General features: G+C 35.9%; 2 protein-coding genes across 2 annotated transcripts; both read left to right on the forward strand.

Annotated features, from left to right (window-relative positions):
- The first annotated feature begins 1,356 nt into the window (after positions 1-1,356).
- LOC143557694 (uncharacterized) lies at positions 1,357-4,734 on the forward strand. The gene is made up of 5 exons (XM_077046703.1): positions 1,357-2,188; positions 2,295-3,102; positions 3,294-3,514; positions 3,581-4,056; positions 4,165-4,734. Exons 1-5 carry the CDS (start codon positions 1,357-1,359, stop codon positions 4,732-4,734), a joined length of 2,907 nt encoding a protein of 968 aa, XP_076902818.1.
- On the forward strand, positions 3,975-5,539 carry LOC143557691 (uncharacterized). Its single transcript, XM_077046698.1, is given in 1 exon segment — positions 3,975-5,539. A coding segment is annotated over 1 exon segment (576 nt). The 5' UTR covers positions 3,975-4,773; the 3' UTR covers positions 5,350-5,539.
- Positions 5,540-26,871: the final 21,332 nt, after the last annotated feature.

Below are 26,871 nucleotides of genomic sequence, written 5' to 3' on the forward strand. Positions count from 1 at the left end.
CTAGAACCCGTACACAGTATGAAGTTCAAAGGAGTTATGTTACTACAATTCACAAAGGGAAGGAAAACTTATCTCCGTCAACTCTACCTAGCGTAAACAATAATTCCCCAAACTACCAACGTTCGTTTCTCTTTTTGTCATTCATAAGTATTCTAATTCTCTAGCTACTGCTATTTTCATTATTTATTTTTCATTATATTTATATTATAAATATATTTCCAGATGATAATTCTACGCAACTTGATAGTTTTTATTCTTCAAATTGAAACAAAGAAAGCAAATTGTAGATGCTAAACGTGATAAATTAAAGCACTCCTTAAACCAAGCTTCTCAAACAATGACGTCTTCTTCAAGTAAAATGTTTTTCCTTTTAGTCATACATTTGTAATATTAATCTCTTTTTGTTTTATTAGTTATAAAATATTGTTTTTAACAGGTTATGTTATTTCCTCTAACATCATCCCTAATACATCATAAAATTTTAGCGGTTCTGTTTCTAACTACATAAACTCTGGAAGTACGTCATCAAAAAGGCGTGTTGGAAGACCAAGGAAAACAACCAATACTACTCCTATACCTATGCAGCAGTTAAACGATTTTGAGTTTGTTGTTGATGTTTTTAAAGGCATATCAACAGGTTATTATTTAATACATTATATAATTTACATTAAATATTACAAATATTGGTCTTAAACTTATATGTCTCATTTATTTTATAGATTACGTTGATCATGGTGATCAAAGTTTCAAATGTGAGTCTTGCAACGCGTGCTTGTGAGAAGTTGAATCTAGGAGAGGAAAAAAACTGCCGATACAACGTTCTCTTTATGTTGTCGCAATGAAAATGTTAAACTTCCTGATTTAAAGCAACCTCATGAAAGTTATGTAAATTTGTTTCGTGGCGAAGATCCTATAAGCAAGTATTTTTTTGAAAAATATTAGACGATTCAATTCGATGTTCTCCTTTACATCAATGGGTGGAAAAATTGACAATTCCATTAATAGAGGAAACGCTCCTTACACGTTTAGACTTGGCGGAGAAAACTACCATTCTATAGGAAGTCTTCTTCCATTAAATAACAAACCTCAGTTTGCTCAACTATACATTTATGATACGGAGAACGAAATATCAAACCGACAACGAGTATTTGGGTAAGGCTTACTTTTAAACATTATATGTTTCTCATTTTTCAAACAATTACTGTTTTATCATATATATCATTTATATTAATGTTAATTTTTATTTGTTTGTCTTATAGTGAATCATCTTCAGATGCCAACAATTACGAAAATTATATTATTAATTATCTCAAGGAAATGTTAGACTCACAAAATCCATTGGTTCAGGCATATCGTATGGTACGTGATACTTTTAAAGAAAATCCTCAGACTGATTTGAAACTCCGCATTGTTGGAACAAGGAAATACGATGGTAGGACTTATAACTTACCAACTACCTCTGAGGTTGCCGCTCTTATCGTTGGAGATTTTTGTGACGCAATGGACAAGAGAGATATTATAGTTAACTCCAGGTCTGGTGGTCTTCGACGAATTAGTGAACTTCATCCTTCTTATAGTCCTCTACAATTTCCTTTGCTTTATCCTTTTGGTGAGGATGGTTATAAAGTAGACATTCCTCACAGGAATGTCGATCCTTCGTCTACGGCTGCCCGTAAGAAGTGCACTTTGCGAGAGTTCTTTGCATATAGGTTACAAGACAGGCCTAACCAATTTTCACTACCCTTAAATGGACGAAGGCTTTTTCAGCAGCTTTTGGTTGACGAATATACCATGGTTGAGAGTCAAAGGTTGCATTTTATATGTGGAAAACAGAGTGAACTTAGGTCTGACACCTATGAAAGCCTTCGAAACCTTAAGACGGCAAGAAATTTAGATGCTTCAACATCTGGGCAGCGTGTAATCCATCCGTCATCTTTTACTGGTGGAAGTAGATATATGATGCAAAATTACTTGGACGCTATGTGTCTTTGTAGATGGTACGGTTATCCGGATGTTTTCTTAACCATTACGTGCAATCCAGGTTGGCCAGAAGTAAAACGTTTTTTAAAGGATACCAATTTAAATTCTGAAGACAGGCCAGATATACTATGTCGGATATTCAAAATGAAGTTTGATTCAATGATTAAGTTGTTGAAGGATAAGGTTTTGTTTGGAAAAATTAAAGCAGGTTCGGTTCCCTATCTAATATTTGTTTTTAATATTTTTTTACTGTTCGTTAAAGATATTTATTTTATTTAATTTTTGCTAATTTATTTGTTTGATTCCAAATGCAGCCATTTACACAATTGAGTTTCAGAAACGTGGTCTACCTCATGCCCATATTTGCCTATTCATTGCTCCAGAGAATAAAATTCACAATCCATCCCATATAGATAATTTTATTTCAAGTGAAATTCCTAACAATGTAACTGAACCAGACCTATACCAGCTCGTGTCAGATCATATGCTTCATGGTCCTTATGGTGAGGCTAATCCGAGCTGTAGCTGCATGATTGATAGAGAATGTTCAAAAAATTTCCCAAAACGATTTCAAAATGAGACAAGTATAGATTCCAACGGTTTTCCGCTTTATAAAAGAAGAGACAATGGGCGTTACGTCGTTAAGAAAGGTATAAATCTAGATAATAGAAGTGTTGTGCCTTACAACAAAATTCTTTTACGAAAGTATCAAGCACATATAAATGTCGAGTGGTGCAATCAAGAAGGATCAATCAAGTATTTGTTTAAATATATAAACAAGGGTCCAGATCGAGCTACAATTTCCATTGTCCAAAATAACACCGCCGACAATGAAGATCCTCAAGTAGATGAGATTAAAGCTTTTTACGATTGTAGATATCTTTCTGCATGTGAGGCTTCTTGGAGGATATATGCTTTTGATGTTCATTACAGGGTCCCGGCTGTTACTAGACTTCCTTTTCATTTACCTGGTCAACAACATGTAATTTATAGCCCTGAGGAAGATATTGACGATGTTCTTACCAAGACTTCCAATTTAGTTTCAATGTTTACTGGTTGGATGGAAGCAAATCGAAACTACGAGCATGCAAGGAGGCTATCATATGCTGAGTTTCCAACACAGTTTGTATGGAAAAAACATCATCACCAAAATGGGTAGAAAGGCAAAGTGGGTTTGCTATTGGTAGAATTCATGTTGTTCCCGCATCATTTGACGAGGCATACTACTTAAGAATTCTTTTAAACAAGGTTAAAGGACCGAAATGTTTTGAAGATATTCGAACAGTAGATGGTTTTATTTGTGATTCTTTTAGAGATGCCTGTTACAGAAGAGGGCTTTTAGACGATGATAAGGAGTACATAGAAGCAATTGAGGAAGCAAGCCATACCGCAAACGGATATTATTTAAGAAATCTGTTTGCAACAATGCTTATAACATCGTCCTTATCAAGACCTGATTACGTCTGGGATAATACATGGCAATTTTTATTCGACGGGATTCTTTATCATCAACAAAAGAAACACAAGAATCCAGGTTACTTTTGTTATATGTGTGAACTTGTCTATTTTTAGTTTGGTTTAAGGTAGATTTTTTTTTCAGGTTTGTCTCTTAGTGACGATCAATTGAAGAACTTGACATTACTTCAGATTGAGGATTTTTTTGTATCCAACAATTCATCTCTACGTAGGTTTTCACACATGCTTTTTCCGAATCAGGAATCTGTTTCTACGTCAATGAATCCTCTTATGATGGAAGAATTATCTTATGATAAGGATTCTTTGTCAAATGACTTTAAGCTTTTGTACACATCTCTATCTGATGAACAAAAAAGCGTTTACAATGAAATATTCAACTCTGTGAAACGTAAAAAAGGTGGTGTTTTTTTCGTGTATGGTTACGGCGGTACCGGCAAAACATACTTATGGAAAACCTTATCTGCCTCAATTCGATCAAAGGGAGAAATTGTTCTTAATGTCCCTTCAAGTGAAATAGCTTCTTTGTTATTAGAAGGCGGTAGAACGGCTCATTCCAGATTCCTTATTCCAATCAATCTTACCGAGGACTCCCAATGTCAGGTAACTATTATAAATTTCATTAAGTCTAGATTATTTCACATTTAAATGTATGTTTTTAAATTATTTTAATGAATATAATGTTGACATATTCAACATTTTCATGTTAAGGGTAATACAGATGTTTCTGAGTTATTGAAAAAGACATCATTAATAATTTGGGATGAAGCTCCCATGATTCATAAACATGCATTCGAAGCATTGGACAGAACCCTAAAAGATGTTATGAACGTTGATTTGGGCAACACTTCTGGATCATTGTTTGGAGGTAAGGTAGTTGTTCTTGGTGGTGATTTTAGACAGATTTTACCTGTTGTACAGAATGGAACAAGAAACGATTGTGTGAACGCCACAATTAGTTCTTCTTACATATGGTCAAATTGTAAGGTTTTGAAACTAACTAAGAACATGAGGTTGACCGTTGGTTCTCAAATGTCAAATACTTTAGAGATTAAACAATTTGCTGATTGGTTGTTGGATATTGGTCAAGGTAATCTTGGTGGTCCTAATGATGGTGAAGCAACTATAACAATTCCAGATGATCTTCTAATAAAAGATTCCCTTGATCCTATGTCTGATTTGATAGACTTTGTCTATCCTTCTATGTTAGATAGGTTTAATGATCTTACCTACTTTCAAGAACGGGCTTTGCTTGCTCCATTAAATGATGTGGTTCAATAGATTAATGATCGTATTTTAGCGTATTTTCCTGGTCAAGAAATGGAGTACTTAAGTTCAGATAGCATCGACGAGGTTCAAAGTGTATCTGAGGATTTTGATCCCGCGTTGTACACTCCTGATTTTCTTAATGGTATAAAGATGTCCGGAATGCCAAACCATTGTTTGTTACTTAAGGTTGGAGTTCCTATTATGTTACTACGGAATATTAATCATTAAAAAGGGTTGTGCAATGGAACTTGACTACAAGTTGTTAGTTTGGGTAAACGCGTCATTGAAGCTAAGGTTGTTTCTGGTACTAATATTGGATTGCGTACTTTACTCAGCAGAATAAGTCTTACACCGTCTGATAAGAAGCTTCCCTTCAAGTTAAAAAGGAGACAGTTTCCTATATCGGTTTGTTTTGCAATGACTATTAATAAAAGTCAAGGACAATCTTTATCGCGTGTTGGATTGTATTTAAAAGACCCGGTTTTTACCCATGGCCAGCTTTATGTTGCTTTGTCTAGAGTGAAGACTCGCGAAGGTATTAAGATTGTTTTATTAGATAAGGAATCCAAATTGATTAGTGAAACCAAAAATGTTATGTATAAGGAAATATTTGGAAACCTTGTATGAATTTTTTGACAATACTTTTTTGTTTACGTTTGTATCTTTTTAAATATGTTTAAGTTTTTTTAATAAAAGGATTGTATTATTTTAATGTTTTGTTTAACTATAGGTACATGTTTGTATGTTCAATTATGTTTAGTTATTTATGGTTTTTGTAGTATATCTTTTATGTTTTTGAAATTTAATTTTATAGACTTTTATTTATAGGTTAATATTATACTGATTTATATATATATATATATATATATTCGAAATATATGTTATATACATTTATATCTTATCAATTTACTACATTTAATAAATAGGAGAATAGGTTAAATGTTCATCAATAGTTTCTTGAATATAGGGATAATCATGAGTTTTATGGATTCAATAAACCGTCATTTTTATTATTAATTAAATAAAGACTCTTTGGAAGATAATAACAATAACCATAACTTATACAATAATTAGTTTCTTAGAAATCTTCATCTCTTCCATCATCTTCAACAATGACAACAATTGTTTCTTGGAAATTTTCATCCGAAACCAATAATTATCAGTTTATTCTTAGCGATCTGTCTACAATCCATAAGCCCTCTATAGAATCAGTTATGTCGTTTAGCATTCCGTTTAAGTACCAAATAATAGGATACGGAAACCGCAAACAAGTTATTAATGACGAAGAGAGAGAACTATTGAATGTTCTAAATGAAGAGATTTTACAACATGAACAAGAACTATTTCCTTTTGTCAATGTTAGGGAGTGGTTTTATTATCCTATGCAAAATAATGTTGTTATCAAATATGTGAATGGTCAGCAAAAGATTGTTAATCCGAAGTCCGTATTGCAATCGAATGACATTTTTCTTTTAAGAGATTTAGATTTCTTGAAGCTTTCCAACGTTTTTAAAGCAAGAGCACATTTGGATTTGGAGAATGAGGTGGCTGAGAAGGTTAAATGGCTGTTAGATTGTCAAAATTATGAATCCGATTTTGATGATCTTCAAAGCTATTTTGGTTCTTCTTCAGATGTTTAAGGTAAATCAGATCACATATGTAGTTAGATTTTTGATAAATATAATTTTTGACTTTATTTTTGACTTTGCTTTTTTCCTTTATGCTAGTAGTTTACTTCATATACATAGGCTTCTAAAAAAGTACAATACACACCTATAACAGTTTGTTTTCTGTTTTGTCAGGTTGTTATGACAGTTTGCGGTTTTGGTGGGTTGTGATGTAAGTTCATTTTTGGTAAACTTAAAATCCACATGTTTATATTTTCTTTTAGATTATACCTTTTATGTTTATATTTAGTTTGTGTTAGCATGAAGATTGTATTAACGGTATTAGAATTTTAATTATTTGGTATTAGTGATTACTTTTAATATGTCTGTCTCTCTAATATTATATTTTCAATATACTTTGATTTGTAATTACCAAATTGATTAATTTTTTTTTGTTTCTGGTTATAAACTTAGGTTATAAAATTGTATTATTTTCTTTTGACCTCAACATAATAGCTACATATTGTAGATATCATCCATTCATTATAATATACATTAACTTTTTGGTTTAATACTTAATAACGTTCCATGGTTTGTTTATATTTTTCAGGTGGTTAAGGTGCATGGTTTTGTTTTGGACGGAAGTTTTAAGGTCATCCTGTTCAAGTAATGTTAATATCTAATGGTTTAATGTGGTTGATAAGATAATGAATCGTTTGTTTCTATTAGGTGATTACGTAGACAATGGTTTGGTGTACTTCTTTTTGTGGATGTTTATGAATGTTTATATAGAATTATATGTTATTATATTTTGAATGTTTATATATCGTTATATATTATTATATTGTATGTTAGTTTATATACATTGTGTTATATATCTAATATCAAACTGGTTTTAGGTACTGATGATTTTGTTTTAGGTTGCAAATTTTGACTATCATGTTGGTATAACAACGTTAACATCTAATTAGTTGTAATGACTTTTATTATAAAATTAAGTTTGTGTAACTATTAACAGTTTATGTAGACTATCTTATTATCTATGTCTCCAATATAGATAAATATTATATCTTTTTTGGGTTCTAAATTTAATGATATATTATTGTTGTTTATATATATATATATATATATATATATATATATATATATATATATATATATATATATATTATGATATTGTATGGTAGTTTATATACATTTTGTTACATATCTAATGTCAACCCGTGTGTAACACGAATACTATCCTAGTTTTCCTATATATCTTTCCTAACTAGTTCGAGGATATGAGTTGATCAGGTTTACGCTAACCCATCAACTTTCAAATTTTAAGTCAAAATAATATGTAAAAAGTTTTAGTGATCGAATTCATATTATTTTTAGATGTAAACAAATAACAAAAGGTTTAAAATGGTATAGTGATAGACTTCATGTCCTTTAAATCCTCTGTAATCTTGTAAACTTTTTTTTCTTTTAAGACCGACTGTTCGCATTAATTCGGGGCAATTTTTTACACAAACAGCCTAGTCAGCCTGCCACATCATCTTTCCATTCATTCTTCCCACAAACACTTTTTACCTACAACAATAACATATTCATTTTTCCCACAAATAACCTCAATTTCTACATTACCAACATTAGGGACCCACCAACCACCATTCTTCACCATCCTACATGAAGGATCTTCAAGGATGGATGGCCTCCACCTCAACCTTTACAATAGTTGTCTTTTCCATCCTTCTCACAAATATCCTCCACATAAACCATGGATGACCCTGATGCGAAAGGTCTTACTTTGTTATTAATTGGAGTTTTAAATAGCTAAAAAAAAGAGTGTTTCACTCCTCCACAACCCATTTATTGTAATTCTTTTTTTTCCTCCTCATTTTTATTGACCTTGTGGTTTTATATATTTTTTTTTGACGGCCAACTAAGTAACGCCAGGTACCCCGTACGCGGCCCCCATTGGCTAAAGGTAGCCCGAGCCGGCCACTAGTCCGGACGGACGGAGCCCCTAGCGATCCACCTGTTGAGAGATTCACCGGATAAAACCCGACCCCCACGTCCGCCAAACGGCACGACAGCGAGGAGCCGTTAAAACCGGGTGAGATCAGGACTCGAACCCTGGCAAGCCAAGGTCATCCCTCATATCTCCCATATAAGTTGGTGGTAGTGAGGTTTGATCCCCCTACCTCTCACTTGTAAAGTGAGTGCTTTACCATTGAGCCACAACCAACTTACATTGTGTTTTATTATGTGTTTTTTAGATTAACATGTTGTTTTATTATGACACGTATTATATAATATTCTTCGACCTGAAAAAGGTGAACCCAAAGAAAAAAATCATGGATCCGTCACGGTGAGGACCTATAGGGCTTCGATTCAATTCCAACAAGTGAATGTCATTAATAAAACAGAACATCACTGTTTAGGATTCAAACACAATGAAGGTGAGTTACCGGGATGAGCAATGGCGTGGCAACGACGATGGGAGTCAGGTGCAGTAGTGGTGATAGTGGCGGCGGGCAGCAGTGGTGCTGGTGTTGGCGACTGCAATGGTGTTGGTGACGCCAGGGGTGGCGATGGTGGTGGTGGTTAGGTGGTAGTGCCAATAACTATTTTATTTCATTCTCTCGTAATGATCTATTTCATTTGATGTATCATTCTTGTACATCAAACTTTATCTAACATTTGAAAAATAAGCCTTACTAATATGAGTGTGTACATTATGCATAATTGTCTACAATTTCTAGTGGGATATAACGGAACATTTTAGTAGCTAATTTTAGTAGCTAAGTAGATTGGCATGGATCAATCAAAACTAACATAAAAGAAATTATAAGTGTGAGTGGAAACATTTTTGCTAAATGATGGTAGGGAAATATGTATCATGTATTGAAGAAAAGTTGATGAGATCAAAAGACATATTTATTAAACAAAACTTGTAAAAGGTTACCAAAAGCTCTACAATTGAATTTAAAAATGTGATTTTTTGAATAAGAAGTATGGATGTGAAATCAACAATGATTTGGTAATGGTGGGTTGATGATTAAAGATACGTTGGAAGTTGGGACCGGCTTTTAGGAAAGGAATTTGAATCAAAGTCTTTCGTAAAGAAAACCAAACGAGCATTTTACTACTCACCTGTTTTTTAAACGAACAATCATGTTATGTAAATGTCATGTTTATGTAAATGTTTACAAACAAGAAGATTAAGAGCTTAAAAAATATTTTTGAGACTGTCAAAGACTCAAAAGTGGTACTTTAGCATTCTATTATTTGTTTTCTTGAAGGGGTAAAAGACATGGGAGTGAAACTGAGACGCTCACATAATTATACCATCTTGTTTATGTATGTGTGTATACGTATGATACTCGACACTAATCATCAAAAATATGATGTTTACACATTCGACATTGATCATCAAAAAATGTTTTCCTGTACGTGTCCTCTACAGTGAATGGAAATGGAAATTGCTAATTCTTTTCTTTTACCTAAGAGCATTCTCATCCTATTCTCTATAAATATGTGAGGGAAGTTTGTAAATTATAGGGTGGGGTGATGAGTGGTTGTGAGTGTAAATTATAGGGTGGAGAGAGAAATGTAGTGATTTTTTGTAAATTTGGGGAAACATTTGGGGAAGCATTGTTTTCCCTATTTATTTTTTAATATTTGTTGGATTGGTTGTGAGTAAAGGAGAGAGAAAACTGTAATGATAAATGTATAAAAAATACTATTTAATTAAGCATGAGAGAGAAATGTAATGTTTTTTAGTGTAATTATAGGGATAGAGATGGGGAACGGATTGAGAATGCTCTAAGTTAAACGACGTCATTGTTATAAATTATGATGAAAAATAGGCTAAAAATAGTATCCTAAAGTTCATGTCTGATTAATGGTATAGTTGGAACTCACTTGTTTCTATACACATTTGATCCTTCAATTCTTATATCAATAAAATTGTTTGAATTGTCCATAAAAAGCTTATAATTTTGTTTTGGTTTCTCGAGTCAAGACTTTATTGAGATCAACCGTCCTATGAATACCCCCACACAAGCCTAAAATCTCTCGTATTCAAAACCAGTGTGAGAATTGCAATAAGGTGTTCTCCTCTTGGTTTTCGACCTAATAAAGCCGTAAATCTATTATTGTTATTGTGTTGTGTTGGGCTAAATAAGATTGTGTCACACCTCGACTTAGGGCCTAGGCTTATGGCCAATAGTTGTGACTTGTTTTGTAAATAAATCAGAGTTGCGGTTTAGTTTTAGCGGAAGTCTTTAATAAAATATTATTATATTGAAAACTTACTAAACTCGCGGGTTAAAATACCCGTTTGATATTTTAAATACATTTCTTTGAAAAACATAAATTCTTTATAATACATTGAAATAAAATATCTTAGCCACCAGATAGCATCTAATGACTATAACTTCAATCTTCTATTCCTTCTTGTTTGTATGTTCTAATCTTTCTTTGTTTTCTTGTAAAATGGGTTTGAAAATATGTCAGCACACAGCTGGTGAAAGACGCTGACTCTAAAATATCTTTTCAATACCTTTGTGAAACCAACAATAATACCTTTGTGACTACTCATTAGGCACCCAATTAAATTGAGATCAAATTACCTTAAATACCATGTACAATTAATTATATACACAATATCATTTCTCTGAACAGTCCCGTAGACCTTCAGAGGCATGTTGATGATATGCATGGCCTCGGGGAAATGCCGAGTCACCATATATATTTGGATCCAGACACATGTATACTCTTAATCAGAGTGTCCGTTTCTTATTATTGTAACACAAGGTTTTAAGGATTCGAAAATCCTATGCAAACATTCTGACTCAATATAAAAGGTTTGGCGCGTATTCACATTTTCTGTTTATAATCAATTTCTGATACTGATTCCTGTTTTCTGATTCTGCTTCTTGTTTTGTTACCTCGGACCTATAGTACGAGAATAACCTTTTGTATAAATAACTAGATCATCGATCTAGCTTCAGACCTTAGTTCGTTTTGTATAGCTTTAACCTTGATAAAATCATTTGTTTATATAAAACATTTGTACCTTTAGTCCCTTTCTTTAGTTACCAATTATATGCTCGTTTCTTCTTCAGAAAAAACATCTATACTGAGTTTCTACTTCAAGAATAAACATTAATTTCTTAACTATAATCCCTTGTATAAATATTATATTTCTTAATCATAAAGAAATATTATTTTAACTATAACCTTCGCTTAAGAAAAGTTATATGATTCTTAATCGTAATCAAGGTTCGGGCTATACCCCCGACTATGGTCTAAGCCATTTATAATAATAAAATAATAACTTAGGCAGAACCCCTACCTTGCATGGGTATTCGGAGTTAGATATTCCTAAGTTTATACGGGCAGCACTTCTACTCTATATGCACGTTTATCGAGGCGTTCTTGATCCACCTTTCTTGGTGTAACACCGTGAAAATTTCGAGTTCAAAGTATTGTGACACGTGTGCCACGTGGCACACGGTGGTACTAGGTGATGCCACGTGTCACCACGTGGCAACACTGCCGACACGTGTCGCCACGTGGAGCGGCGACTGCCACGTGTCGATACGTGGAAGGCCTATATGGGTGACTCACATGGGCTACATCGCGGTACGCGATGGGTGCCCAAAAGCCCATCGCGTACCGCGATGGGACACCAGATTTTGTCTATAAATAGCAAGGTCGGGATCTCACTCTTGGCATCCCACAACTCAGTTCCTTCTCTCTCTAAAATATCTCACTAGAATCTCAAGTTCGTATTAACGATATGCCTCGATAAACGTGTCCCGAGCCCTCGTTTGTGTACCACCGTTTCCTCGAAGTTCGTGCCACCCTCCACCCTCATTCATCAAGAAGGTGTTGCTATAATGGCGAGGAATCTCGAGAATCATACCCTCAAGTGTTGAAGGTTGGCGTTCCTCGATTAGCGTGTCGAGCAAAGTAAAGCGGCGTTGGAGTGCTGCTCAAGTCCCTAGAAATTTCGGTACACCACTAAGGTTAGGCGTAATATCGAATTCAATATAATTTAATATTATATTCAAGGCTTAGGCCTTAAGTCGAGGTTATACTCGATACCTCGATAAAAGAAAAGAAAATAAAACATAACAAAGAAATGAATGAAAAAGTGAATGTTGAATATGTGATAACTTATATATGTGTGTAAGTATATATGTATATATTCTTTGTTATGAAAATATTATTTAATGAATAAAGAGTATTCTTAAATAACAAAAGATTACGTTTCTTGGAGAAGAAGAAACGTCGGGTTTTGAATATAAACTAAAGGTTTATAATTTACTTTTAAACAAGAGGTTTTCAAGTGAATAAGAATTGAACTAGAGGTTCAATCGAGGATTGAGATATAAGACTAAGGTCTTAAGCCGGATCGTGTATCCGACTAACAAATATTTATACTCGTAACTATAGGTTCGAGATAAAGAAAGGGAAAGACCCTTGGACGGTGAGTGAAGCCGATTCTAAAGAGATAAAGTGAATACGCCCCCAAACTTTTAAACTTGTTTTCAAAAGAGTCAACTTGTTATATGAAATTGTTTACAAGGAACTATGTGTTCCTAAAACCGTTATAACTATGGGTATAAACCTAGCCCTCAGGCTGTGGTATACATATGTCTGGATCCTTACATAGGTGGTACTATGCGATGTATGGGCATGATCGCACCACCCTTGGTCGTAGGACGCTCTCCTGCAGGGAGTACGACCGTATGTGTATATTTACGGGTACTTAATGAAGTCAAACGCTGCGGTGTTTGTGAGATGACCTAGCATAGAGGCTCTAGTCTATAATGTGTTATTTGACTTGATTATTCCTAAGCCACGTTGGGCCGAGGTAGGCGTAGCCTCGAGGGGTAATTAAGTAAAAGAAAGTATTTTTGCGTCAGCGTGTTCACCAGCATTCGTTGCTGACGTATTTTATTACATTTTGCAGGTGAACAAGATTAGCACTTGGAATGTCGAAGTGCTATTGATATATCCGATGGCTCGGATTTCTTTTGTAAACTTAAATATATGGTGGTTTGTAAAACATAAACAAGTAATCTTTTGTACAACTTAACGGGTGTATTTATAACCCCATCTTTTGATTGTAAATATAAATATTACATTTTCGATCCAAAAGTTTATAAGTCTTCCGCAATTAAACGTAACTCTGATTTATTTACAATCACGATACCAACTTATGGGTCATACTCCTAGGCCCTAGACGGGGGTGTGACACTTGGCACGCAAATCGAGGCGACATCCGGTACGCGATGGGTCCTACTTTTTCCGGCGACATCCTTTTATAGTTGTTTTTGGATCCCATCACGGTACGCGATGGGTCCTACTTTTTCCGGCGTCGCGTAGCGCGACACCCCCTTTTCTGAGTTTACGCCACGTGTCGCCACGTGGTCTTACACGTCTGCCACGTGTCCTATACTGCTGCGACGTGTCACCAGAGTGTGACACGTGTCTCTAAGTCATCACGGGTCATCGCGATACGCGATGCCCGTTTTCTTGGACTCATCCGTATCGCGATGGGTCCCTGGTTACCTCTTCACACTCTCTCTAGATTTACATTCTCTCTCTACCTCGTTTTACGTGACGAACACCATTTTGCGTACCACCGACCGAATAAATATTACCTCGTAATCCGTGCCAAAACCCGACGTTTCCTCAAAGTACGTGCACGACCCGGAAACCCCGGATGTCGCCTCGATTTGCGTGCCAGTCTCGATTTGCATGCCATGAAAGGTGGATCAAGAACGCCTCGATAAACGTGCATATAGAGTAAAAGTGCTGCCCGCATAAACTTAGGAATATCTAACTACGAATACCCATGTGAGGTAGGGGTTTTGCCTAAGTTATTATTTTATTATTATAAATGGCTTAGACCATAGTCCGGGGTACAGCTAGAAAGAGCGCCACACTGCGCCCAACGCCCTTCGCCCAACGCCCTTCGCCGTCGTCCTCGCCCGAGCGCGTCTGGTGCTACGCACCCTCCACTAGAACCACTTGGTGCATGATATCCATAAAAGAATATTACTATAGAAAATCTATTCCTTATAAAGAGCTTCCATTTCTTTACCACTTTCCATATGGGATGGATTTTATATTCCTTATTTATACTCGAGTAAAGTGTTTCCCCTTTCTTACATCTTTCCATGTGGGATGAAGTTTCATTTTACTTATTTCCTTCATGTAAGAATACTTAGTTTAGGAAATATTTTTATTTCCTTATTTTTCTTATATTTCTTTATTTAATATTTTCTCATGACTTGTCTTGATATTATTTTTGATCCTTCAACTTTCCTAAGTTGTCAAATTTGGATCGAAATTTTGGGGATGTTTCAGATTGACTAAAGACGTAAATCTATAATTTGGTTTGAGTTAAATAATGTAACAACCCAGCTACCACCGCACCATAATATTGTCCGCTTTGGCCGGGACATACCACCATCGCCTCACGGATTTGCTTTTAGTAAACGGCATTTCCGCTTCGGTATTATTTGATTCTGGTGCGAATAGAAGTTTTGTAGCTACGACATTTAGTAAACTAGCTAAAATGAAAGGCTGCCGAGTGTCCGAAACTTTTGTAGTAGAAACCGCCAGTGACACTTCGGTTAAAATAACAAAAATGGTTAAGGATTGTAAGATAGAGTTAGAGGGACATGAGCTCCCTGTTACCTTGTATGTTATGACCTTAGGAGGGTTCGATGTAGTCTTGGGAATGGATTGGTTGTCTGAGTTTGAAGCTCAGATAGTATGTAAGAGTAGAATAATAAAGCTAAGGTCTTTAGATGGTAGTGTGGTGACGGTTTACGGTGATAAAGAAAGTTCAGGGTTTAACGTCATTTCGATGATAAAAGCCGAAGGGTTATTACGACGAGGATGTAGTGCCTACCTGGCGTATGTTGTCAACGCTACGGCCGAGACGGAAGAAATGAAAGATGTTCCCATCGTGTGTGACTACCCAGAAGTGTTCCCTGAGGATCTTTCGGGGTTACCACCGGAGCGAGAGATAGAATTCCAGATAGATTTAATACCAGGAGCCCAGCCCGTCGCGAAAGCACCTTACCGTCTAGCTCCGTCCGAGATGAAAGAATTAATGTCCCAACTGCAAGAACTCCTCGAAAAGGGTTTTATAAGACCAAGTGTTTCCCCGAGGGGCGCACCAATGTTGTTCGTGAAGAAGAAGGATGGAAGTATGAGAATGTGCATAGACTATCGTGAGTTGAATAAGCTTACGGTAAAGAATAGATATCCTTTGCCAAGGATTGATGATCTGTTTGACCAAATGCAAGGTTCAAGTTGGTTCTCACGAATAGATCTCAGATCAGGCTATCATCAGCTGAAGGTGAAGGAGGCAGACATCCCTAAGACAGCGTTCCGAACGCGGTATGGACACTACGAGTTCCTCGTAATGTCATTCGGTCTAACAAATGCTCCTGCAGCATTTATGGACATGATGAATACGGTGTGTCGACCGATGTTGGATTAGTCGGTTATCGTCTTCATTGATGATATATTGTCACACCCTCAAAATCCACTAACGGAGTTTTACCGTCAGAGGGTGTGAACTAACAGGATCGGAATCATTAGTTATAATCAAACCATAAAACAAAGTTTCAAAACCATGAAAACGTTTACGAGTAATAAAATGCGGAAGCGTAAAAACCTTTAACCAAAAGTTGCGTCACGCAGGACGACTTAAAACCAATGATAACTGTTAAAAATAAGTTTGCATAACAAAAGCGTTTCAAACAATGCATGTTCCTAAACCGCGCGCCCGCCTCAGCTACCTGAGAATAACATACTAAAAGTGTCAACACAAGGTTGGTGAGTTCACAAGTTTATATAAAAATAAATGTTTAGCGTTTGCGTTCAGCGTTTTGCGTTACAGCGTTTTGCGTTACCAGATAGTGTTATGTCAATTATATATCTATAGGTAGCTAGCCTATAAAACAAGTATCACTAAGTGTTCGACTCCGAAGCTGACTGTTTATCAATTTGCCTTGCCACCAGGTCGTCCAGACCATGGTATGTGTTTAGCCAAGATTACACCCGCTCGACATCCAGTCGAGTTTAGCGTTGGGTGGGGTTTGTCAAACCCAGTAGTACTACTCAACAGTGACTCGCTATTATCCAAATATTAACCGGTTCGATTTATGAAGGACTTTAGTTTACGCGTTTGCCACTTAGTCTTTACAAGTGATATATAATCTATATTAACAAAATCTAAAATGCGTTCGGAGTATGTTATCTCCCCCGAGAGAAAAACGTTTAAAGGGTTTAAAAGGGGAAAGTGAAACTCACTGTTTGCGAAGAAACTTCCAAATTAAATCACCAAGATGCGCGTCACAGAAAAACTCTCTCTAGCGTTCTAAAACAACAAAGAGATTTTTCTAAGTGTCGGAATATTATCGAGTCTCTAGACCCGGCACATAATACCTATGCACATAACATGTTTCGTGTTTCGTTTGTGAATCGTGTGTGACTTTAACAAGTGTATTTGTGATACATTACATGTGTAAGCAATCATATACGTGTCATGTATTCATAAAGTACATCACTAGCAATTTCTCCCCGTAAGGGCATTTTGGTCAAATCATGACAATTAACTAGCCATTATTCCCCATAAGGGCAATTTGGTCAAAACATAACAATTATATAGCAAGTATCATGTTTCATGCATTTTCACAAAACTCAGCAGCTAGTTTCACCGAGACAGAAATTCTACTTGAAAGATTGTACTATTCCACCGATCATAGCATCTCAATTAATTTACCAAAAATCATCACAGAAGCATATATGTCTTAGGTTTCCAGAACATATTTTATTATATTTTTATTCCACATAGTTTTCTCACAATCATCAAATCATTACAGCAAAACTCATAACAGTCAAACTCATGCGCAACAGAATGTTATTTGCAATTCCCGTTAAACGAAAAATCCAATAAATGCAAGACCACTTGGGTTAGATTCCTAACTCAATAAGTCAACTTCCAGAAGTGGAACCAACCCAATTGGTCTCGTAGTTCATGAGATATAATATTTACAAAACAACCTAACAGCAGGTCTAACAGCTCAGCTTTGCACAACGTTTTTGTAAAATCATAAAAGTTAACTTCTACTTGTCCAAAAATTACAAGTTTATATTCTTTAGAAACTAGACTCAACCTAGTTTACTGTAGTATCAATAATCTCAACCAATTTTCACATTTACACTTCGTTACAGTCACTTAAACATCAATAACACATTCTGTCCAGAAACTGTTTGCATCCAAACTCAACATATTAACAATCTATGAACTATCATGCATTCATATAACATTCTAGACTCCATAAACACCATCCATGCACATCAATTAAACATTACATACATGATTAGGGTTTTTGTTTGAACTCAAATCAAAGACACAAGTAATTAGTATGTAACAATATCAATTCTAGTTATCATATCATTAACAAATCAACAACAATCATATTAACACAACACCATAAGAAAATCGGCAGCTAGGGTTTGTAGTTAACCCAAAAAACATCAAAATCAAGTATAAAGGATGCATAGGATAATCGATTATACCTTCCTAGCACCTAATTCTTCAATCAAAAGCTTGAATTGATGGTTGTATGTGTGTGTATAGGTGACGGCAGCCAAGGGTTCACAAGGAAGGAGAGGCCGATCGGAATTCTTGTGGGGAAAGAAAATAAGTTAGGGTTAATTGTTAATGATGTATTTATAATAATCTATGTTACACTCTGGCCCCTCCACTTCTAAGTATTACTTTTCCTAGCTTAAACTAACTTGTTTACATCTTGAGTTAACGTTTATAACCATGTTATCACATAACACATAAGTCTAACACATAATTATCACATAATTACTGTTTTGACGTTTTTCGTTTATTCACCAATCGTTTGCGTTAACTCGTTTGCGTTTCGGTGCAAATCCCGAAAGACTACACATGTAGTAAGTGTTAAGCGTCATTTAAACCCTAGTTTAAATGTAATGACGTGTGCGTTATAGATTCAATGATCTTAAGTTTGAATTGACGGAGTTGAGTTAACGGAGTTAACCTGAAATTGACGATTGTCACATATATTGATCTATTCAAAGAGCGAGTCTGACCATGCTGAGCATCTGAGAGAGGTATTGGAGACTCTGAAGAAAGAGAAGTTGTATGCTAAGTTTTCGAAGTGCGCGTTCTGGTTAAGAGAAGTGCAATTTTTAGGTCACGTGATTAATCCGGAAGGGATTACCGTGGACCCAGCTAAGATTGAAGCGATAACGAATTGGAAGACTCCGCAGAATACGACTGATATACGAAGCTTCCTAGGGTTAGCTGGCTACTATAGGAGATTCATCGAAGGTTTCTCCAAGATAGCCGCACCGCTGACCGGTATGACCCGAAAGTCGATAGTATTCAGTTGGGGAAAGTTTCAAGAAGAAGCCTTTGAGGAATTGAAGAAAAGACTCACACAAGCTCCAATCCTTGCTCTACCCGATGGTGATGAGGATTTGGTTGTTTGTGCAGATGCCTCGCATCAGGGGTTAGGTTGCGTGTTGATGCAACGAGGAAAGGTAATAGCTTACGCGTCTAGAAAGTTGAAAGTCCATGAGAGTACTTATCCGACGCATGATTTAGAGCTAGCAGCTGTAGTGCATGCTCTTAAGATATGGAGGCATTATCTGTACGGTACTAAGTGTACTATCTATACAGATCATAAGAGCTTAAAGTACTTCTTCGAGAAGAAAGAATTGAACATGAGGCAGAGAAGATGGTTGGAGTTGATTAAGGATTATGACTGCGACATTAAGTACTATCCCGGTAAAGCTAACGTGGTCGCTGACGCGTTAATTCGTAAGAATGAGGAAGTCCTTGCAACAGTGAAGTCATACAAGTTGATCATGAACCCAAGTCTTTTTGAAGAAATCATCAAGGTGCAGTCAGAGGTGTTAGTAGATGAAGGGTTAGTAAAGAAAGAAAGGATTTATGGCCAGCAAGATGAGTTGATGGAAAACACTCATGGAGTTAAGACTAGGTTCGACCGTATGTGGATCCCACGCCATGGTGATCTTAGAAGTCGAATCTTAGATGAGGCTCATAAGTCAAGATATTCAATCTATCCTGGAGCTACAAAGATGTATCAAGATTTAAAAAGAGACTATTGGTGGCCGGGGAATGAGAATGAGGTAGTAGATTATGTCAGTAAGTGCTTAACTTGCTTATAAGTCAAAGCTTAACATCAGAAGCCTTATGGGAAGATGCAACCGCTAGAGATACCTGAGTGGAAATGGGAACACATCACCATGGATTTCATAACTAAGCTACCTCGTACAGCTAAGCATCATGATACCATCTGGGTGATTGTGGACCGTTTGACCAAGAGTGCTCACTTTCTTCCCATACGAGAGGCCATCTCGTCAGAAACGTTGGCAATCTTGTTCGTTAAAGAAGTTGTAACCAAGCATGGAGTACCGTTATCGATCGTGTCTGATAGAGATACACGGTTTACTTCGAGGTTCTGGAAGAAATTCAATGAAGCTATGGAAACGAGGTTGAACATCAGTACGGCATATCATCCTCAAACCGATGGACAGTCTGAAAGGACGATCCAGACCCTTGAGGATATGCTACGTGCTTGTGTTTTGGACTTTGAAGGAAGTTGGGACGATCATCTGCACCTAGCAGAGTTCTCCTATAACAACAGCTGCCATTCAAGCATTGGTATGCCACCGTTTGAGATGCTTTACGGTAGACGATGTAGAACCCCGGTGTGTTGGGGTGAGATTGGTCAGAAGGAAATGGGAAGCCTAGAAGTGGTTCAAGAAACGTCTTCAAAGTTCGATCAGATCAAAGCAAGAATGAAAGCCGCTCAAGACAGACAAAAGTCTTATGCAGATAAGCGGCGACGACCAATTGAGTTTAACGTTGGTGACAATGTGATGCTTAAGGTCTCGCCTTGGAAAGGGATTATCCGATTCAGGAAAAGAAGGAAGTTGAGTCCAAGGTACATTGGACCATTTAAGATCTTAAATCGTGTGGGTGAAGTAGCTTATAAGCTGGATTTACCCGATGAGTCAGAAGGAATTCATTCAACCTTCCATGTTTCTCATCTGAGGAAGTGTCTAGCTGATGACACGTCTCACGTGCCATTAATGGACATCGAGGTTGATGAACAATTGAACTACATCGAGCAACCGATAGAGATCGTTGATCGCAAGGAGAAGCAGCTTCGTCACAAGGTTATACCTCTGGTAAAAGTGATAGGGAAACATCGCAAAGGATCAGATGCTACTTAGGAAGCTGAAGATGAGATGAGCAAGTTCTATCATAATCTGTTTAAGTAGATAGTTAAGTTTCGGGGACGAAACCTCTTTAAGGAGGGAAGACTTGTAACATCCTAAATATTCTAATAATAAATAAAGAAAGTTGCGTTTAGTGATTTCGCGTTATTAATTAGTTAATACCGAGTAAAAAACGGATCATGGACTTAGATTAATTAAGGTGGGTTAAATGGGAATGGGCCTTAGGTCCATGGGCTTTAAGGGATATAAATATCCCCTAAACCACCATAAAACCCTAAACCTCATTTCTTTCCATCCTAATCTCTACACACACAAAAACACACACATACACTACACCTCATACGGCCGAGAGAGAGAGAGAGCGGATTCGAGTCCAAAAATCAAACCGACCATTATTAGATCTTCAATATACGAGATAACCAAGCAAACCGCGACCACACCGAACATATAAAAGGTATGTTTTGATCCTAAAGATTTCGTTATTATAAACGTTTAGTCTTGAAACTTAGAACGAGAGTAGATCGGGTATAAACAGAACATAAAGTTGTAAACTTGATGATAAATACGAGTGTAATGAACCCGAAAATGGAATCAGCTCGACTAATGAACCCTTAACATTAGTATTGAACGTTTTTACCATAAAGGTCCAAACTTTACGTCATTCCGGGCTAAGTTTTACCCAAACAAGGCCATGGGAATGATCGTGGAGTTAGTTAACGTAATATCCAAGAAATTCTCGATGAAATAAGGGTGATTTTGGTGATTAAGTTTGAACAGAGACGGCAGCTGGGTAACTTCGCCTGCAAAGCTTAACTTCGCCTGCAAGCTTAACTTCGCTTGCAAGCAAGTTCGCCTAAAGCCAAGTTCGCCTAACTGTAACTTCGCCTGGTGATAAGTTCGTCCATGATAACTTCGCCTAAAGCTAAGTTCGCCGAGCCTTAACTTCGCCTGGTGATAAGTTCGCTCAATGCTTAACTTCGCTTAATGTTAAGTTCGCTTAACACTAAGTTCGCCTACAGTAAGTTCGCTTAATGTTAAGTTCGCTTATTGTTAAGTTCGCTTAATGTTAAGTTTGCTTATTGTTAAGTTCGCTTAATGATAAGTTCGCTGGAGTTAGAAAATTAGAAAGTAAATTAAAAACCTAATGAAAAATGTGTTAAGACAGTTAATGGAAATAAATTTTTTCCAATCTGACCTGGCAGCTCGACCCCAGCCAGGGGCTCTGCCCCTTGGACCCTGCTAGGGGCTGCCGCCCCTAGACCCCGCTGCCAGGGGCGCTGCCCCCGGACCCCCGTTCGTTGTGGGTTATATAAAGATAGAAATACAACATGAGTAGTAGTAGTTAATTGATACATGTAAATATTATACAGTTAGCCATGCACGGCTCAAGAAGGGAATAACGATTAACGGAGAGCGTAACAGGATTCAGGTGACTTTCTAGCCCCACTTCTGTGTTATGTTTTCGGGGCTGTGTGCATACTAGATATGTTTGTTAATACACTTATCCTAAGTGATAAGTGTATGCCTTATATGAATGATGTGAAATGTATGAATGATTGCTTGTTAGTACGTGAACGATCTTCGGATATTGCACGTACTGTCAGGTTGTAGTGTTACGTATAAGGTAAGTATAATGTATTTGCTTATATGCATGAATGCGATAAAGTTAACAAACGAAGGAAAGGCATGGTTGTATGGTAACGAAGAGGGACCAGACCCTAATAATATCTGTGATGTTTGGGACCAGACCCTAATAATATCAGTGATGTTAGGGACCAGACCCTTATAATATCTGTGATGTTAGGGACCAGACCCTTATAATATCTGTGATGTTAGGGACCAGACCCTTATAATATCTGTGATGTTAGGGACCAGACCCTTATAATATCTGTGAGGTTATAGGGCTAAAGGCTCTTTAAAACGTATGATTATGTATGTAAAGAAAGTATGAAGGTAAGAATGAAAGTATATGCACTTATGTGTGTATGAAAGAAAGTTAAGAGGTTAAGTATGAAATGTAAGAAGGTATTGTATGATTATGTGATTAACTAAAACTCACTCAGCGTAGCTGACTTTTAGTATGCACGCAGGTGAGTAGAATGAGGCAGGTAGCTTGAGGAGGACACATGGCAGAGTTGGACGAAGCTGGCATCTGAAGATTTTGCTGTGATGTTTTATTTTACAAGACTATGATTTGTTTTTAAATGACATGAATGCTTGATAAGACAAGAATTATGGTAATGGAATGTAATGGTTTGAATGTTTTTAATGTTCCGCGAATGTTTTAATTAACTCTGATAATTAGAACTGTGTTTATGAGTAAATCCAACACGAAAGTAGGGCTACCGGTAACGGGGCCTTTCAAATAACAAAACTTAAATAATCATTATCGGTATTCGGGTTAAACGAATCTAGATTTTCAAAACATAACACCCAATTCAGTTTCGACCGAAAACCGAATATTTAATCCAGTTCTATTTTAAACATTTTAGTTGGATTCACTTAGGTTGGTTTAAGGCCGGAATACTGGATAATAATAATCTCCATGTGACTCTAATATCATTTGTAACATTGAGCTCTTCATACCAACGAATAGCATTTAACCCACAAAGAGCTCATAGGTTTGTTTCGGTAGAGCCCGAGTAAAGACTTTTTAAAGGTAACCTATTCTAGAATTGTTGTGTGAAAATCGAAAGGCACGTATGCTCGAATTTATTGACCAGTGGATCGATAACCTACGTCCTGTTCTTGAGTTTTTTTAAAGGAGGGAAAGGAAAAGAAAACAAATGATAGTTAAAAAATGGGTGTTCTTGAGTTTTTTTTATGATGGAAAGGAGTAGGAGGAGTTAGGAGGGATTAAATTTATGTTTTTTCCCAATAAATTATCCTCCCAAAAATGGGATGATTACTAAGGATAACTATTTTTTAACATAGTTATCCTTTCCTTTACTCTAATTCCCTTCCAACTCAAGAACACACATAATTAAAAAAAATTTCCTTCCCTTCTCTTTTTTATCCTTCCCTCTCATTTCCTTTTATTTCCTTAGTTGAAAAACTCAAGAACAAGATGCTAGTGAACGGTCCAGTTTTAAAAACACATGTGCTTTCTATTTACGTTGGTTGTCCGATTTTTTAAAGGAGGGAAAGGAAAAGAAAACAAATGATAGTTAAAAAATGGGTGTTCTTGAGTTTTTTTTATGATGGAAAGGAGTAGGAGGAGTTAGGAGGGATTAAATTTATGTTTTTTCCCATAAATTATCCTCCCAAAAATGGGATGATTACTAAGGATAACTATTTTTTAACATAGTTATCCTTTCCTTTACTCTAATTCCCTTCCAACTCAAGAACACACATAATTAAAAAAAATTTCCTTCCCTTCTCTTTTTTATCCTTCCCTCTCATTTCCTTTTATTTCCTTAGTTGAAAAACTCAAGAACAAGATGCTAGTGAACGGTCCAGTTTTAAAAACACATGTGCTTTCTATTTACGTTGGTTGTCCGATTTTTTAAAGGAGGGAAAGGAAAAGAAAACAAATGATAGTTAAAAAATGGGTGTTCTTGAGTTTTTTTTATGATGGAAAGGAGTAGGAGGAGTTAGGAGGGATTAAATTTATGTTTTTTCCCAATAAATTATCCTCCCAAAAATGGGATGATTACTAAGGATAACTATTTTTTAACATAGTTATCCTTTCCTTTCCTCTAATTCCCTTCCAACTCAAGAACACACATAATTAAAAAAAATTTCCTTCCCTTCTCTTTTTTATCCTTCCCTCTCATTTCCTTTTATTTCCTTAGTTGAAAAACTCAAGAACAAGATGCTAGTGAACGGTCCAGTTTTAAAAACACATGTGCTTTCCATTTACGTTGGTTGTCCGATTTTGTGTCTTTTTACTCAATCTACTACCCTATCTTTTGTCCCCACTATTGATGAGTGAAGATCGTCACATATCTATATGCTCGAATTTAGGTGCTAGCTGGTGCTAGAGTATTGTTAAAAGAGTATATTATTCGGCTAGGACCATAAACCATGGCATCTAAATCTAATAAATTATTGGTTATATCCACACGTGATTAATATGCATGTAAAAATATATTATAGTATTTTTGTAATTTTTAATTTGATTGAGTGGATTTACTAGTTACAGCCGGCCAATAATTTGGGTGGTGATGCCATGGTCCCAATATTGTAGGTGACTTTTAATTAAAGATTGCTTTAAAACTTTTGTTTGAGGCGTGTCCTAAAATGATTGTGTTCTTTTACGTTTTTGTAGTACATAGTGTATGATTAACTTTGATAATAATTTCAACAAATCGGTTCGACCATCACTTTACAATGATAGATGACAGTTTACTGTGTAATAGTCTCTAATCCTCTTTATACTCGAAGACTTGTCGAGGTTAAATACATCAACTACGAAGAGATTCAAGCATACCAACCGCTTTTTATAATTAGTGTGATAATAACTCAATGATCATGTAGTATGTAAATAAGTGAAAGTTAACTTCTTTTTGTGTCACATCGTCATATATGCATGCATGCATGCATACATACATACATATATGTACGTGTATGCCGCATTTCTCCCCTACCAACGCTTATCAAATATATTACAAAATGACAACTAGTGAGTCTATATTATTTACTATAAATTAATGAACTTCAGAAATGATTTAAAACAAATTTAAAATTTAGATATAAAACTAAACAGACCAGTGAACTTTTTATGACGACCCTATCAGTGTAGCACTATAGCACGACCCGTTTGGCAAGCATGCTCATTTTAATCCGAAAATGATTCGTACGTGTTTAGACCTAACTTAACCTTACGATTCCATATTAGATTATGATCTTACTTCCGATAAAAACAATGAAATTATAGTTGTGTGATTGGAGATGAAATGATTTTAAGTGCAATATATACAAACCTGATGGCTCAGATCGAATTAAACACGAGAATATATTTGACACAACTCACAAATTTTATTAATTAAGAAAATAACTCAAAACTTGATCAATTTGTTCTTAACCCTGACATGAATTATTTAGGGTTATATAGAGGCTCGATTACAACTAGAGTAAAACACAAACTTTTATTTATCTATTAAATAAAATTTCATCTTTATCTAATAAATAAAATAATTATCTCTAGTTGCAATAATTAAATAATTAATGAGATCGATCCATTAGCTCAAACCGACCCCACCTTCCTGACCCATAACTCGGTTCAGGAATTAACTCCAACAAAACCTAGTTATAAGGCACCTTTTGTCATTACTAGCTAAACCTTACGAACTTGGTATTTGATTCCAGCTTTATCTCTAGTTGCAATAATTAAATAATTAATGAGATCGATCCATTAGCTCGAACCGACCCCACCTTCCAGACACATAACTAGGGGTGTTCTTCGGGTTTTTTTGTCGGGTTTCGGGTTTTTCGGGTTTTTATGAGCGGAAATATAACCCGAAAACCAAACCATTCTAGTTTCGGGTTTTACGGTTTTCGGGTTTATTGGTTCGGGTTAGATCGGGTCGGTTTGATTCGGGTTTCGGGTTAACTGAAGGTTGTAAAAGGCCTGAAATGATTTACAAAAAAGGTGAGTTTTTTTTATCATCATAGTGTGCAATCCCACTGAAACAGTATTATTAAATAACACCTCGTTTAAAAAACACCTCGTGTATGAACATAGCATTTAACAATAATTATATCGAACAATAAGAAATATTAAGAGCACAAAAGCTCTTATTTTCGAAACTCTTGTTTCAATTGATTTTAATTGAATAGGATACCCAACACAAAAGCTCTTATTTTAATTGATTCAATTCAACAAGAAATAACCACACTATTAAGTTGGATTTTAGATAAATTGTATTCATTCATATAAAATCAACTAATTTCAATTTAATATTGATAGAGAGTACCTTTTGCAAACTTTTTGATTGGAACTTTGAAGTTGCTTGATGAAGAAACAGAGCCGTATGCATATATTATTATTCTCTTTGAATTATATTGTAGGTATAAATGTATAAAAGGTAAAGATTCATACCTAGAAAATTTCGGCATTTCAAATCACTACTTTCTCGGGTTAATCGGGTTAACCCGAATTGAGGAAATCCTATCCAAAAACCGACCCGAACTATTGCAATCGGGTTCGGGTTACGTGGTATCTCGGGTTCGGGTTATGCGGTTTGGATGTGTCTTCGGGTCG

This window comes from Bidens hawaiensis, unplaced genomic scaffold (assembly GCF_021521415.1).
Source record: "Bidens hawaiensis isolate Kalapana, Puna unplaced genomic scaffold, B.hawaiensis_p1.1 tig00019083_1, whole genome shotgun sequence".
NCBI lineage: Eukaryota > Viridiplantae > Streptophyta > Magnoliopsida > Asterales > Asteraceae > Bidens > Bidens hawaiensis.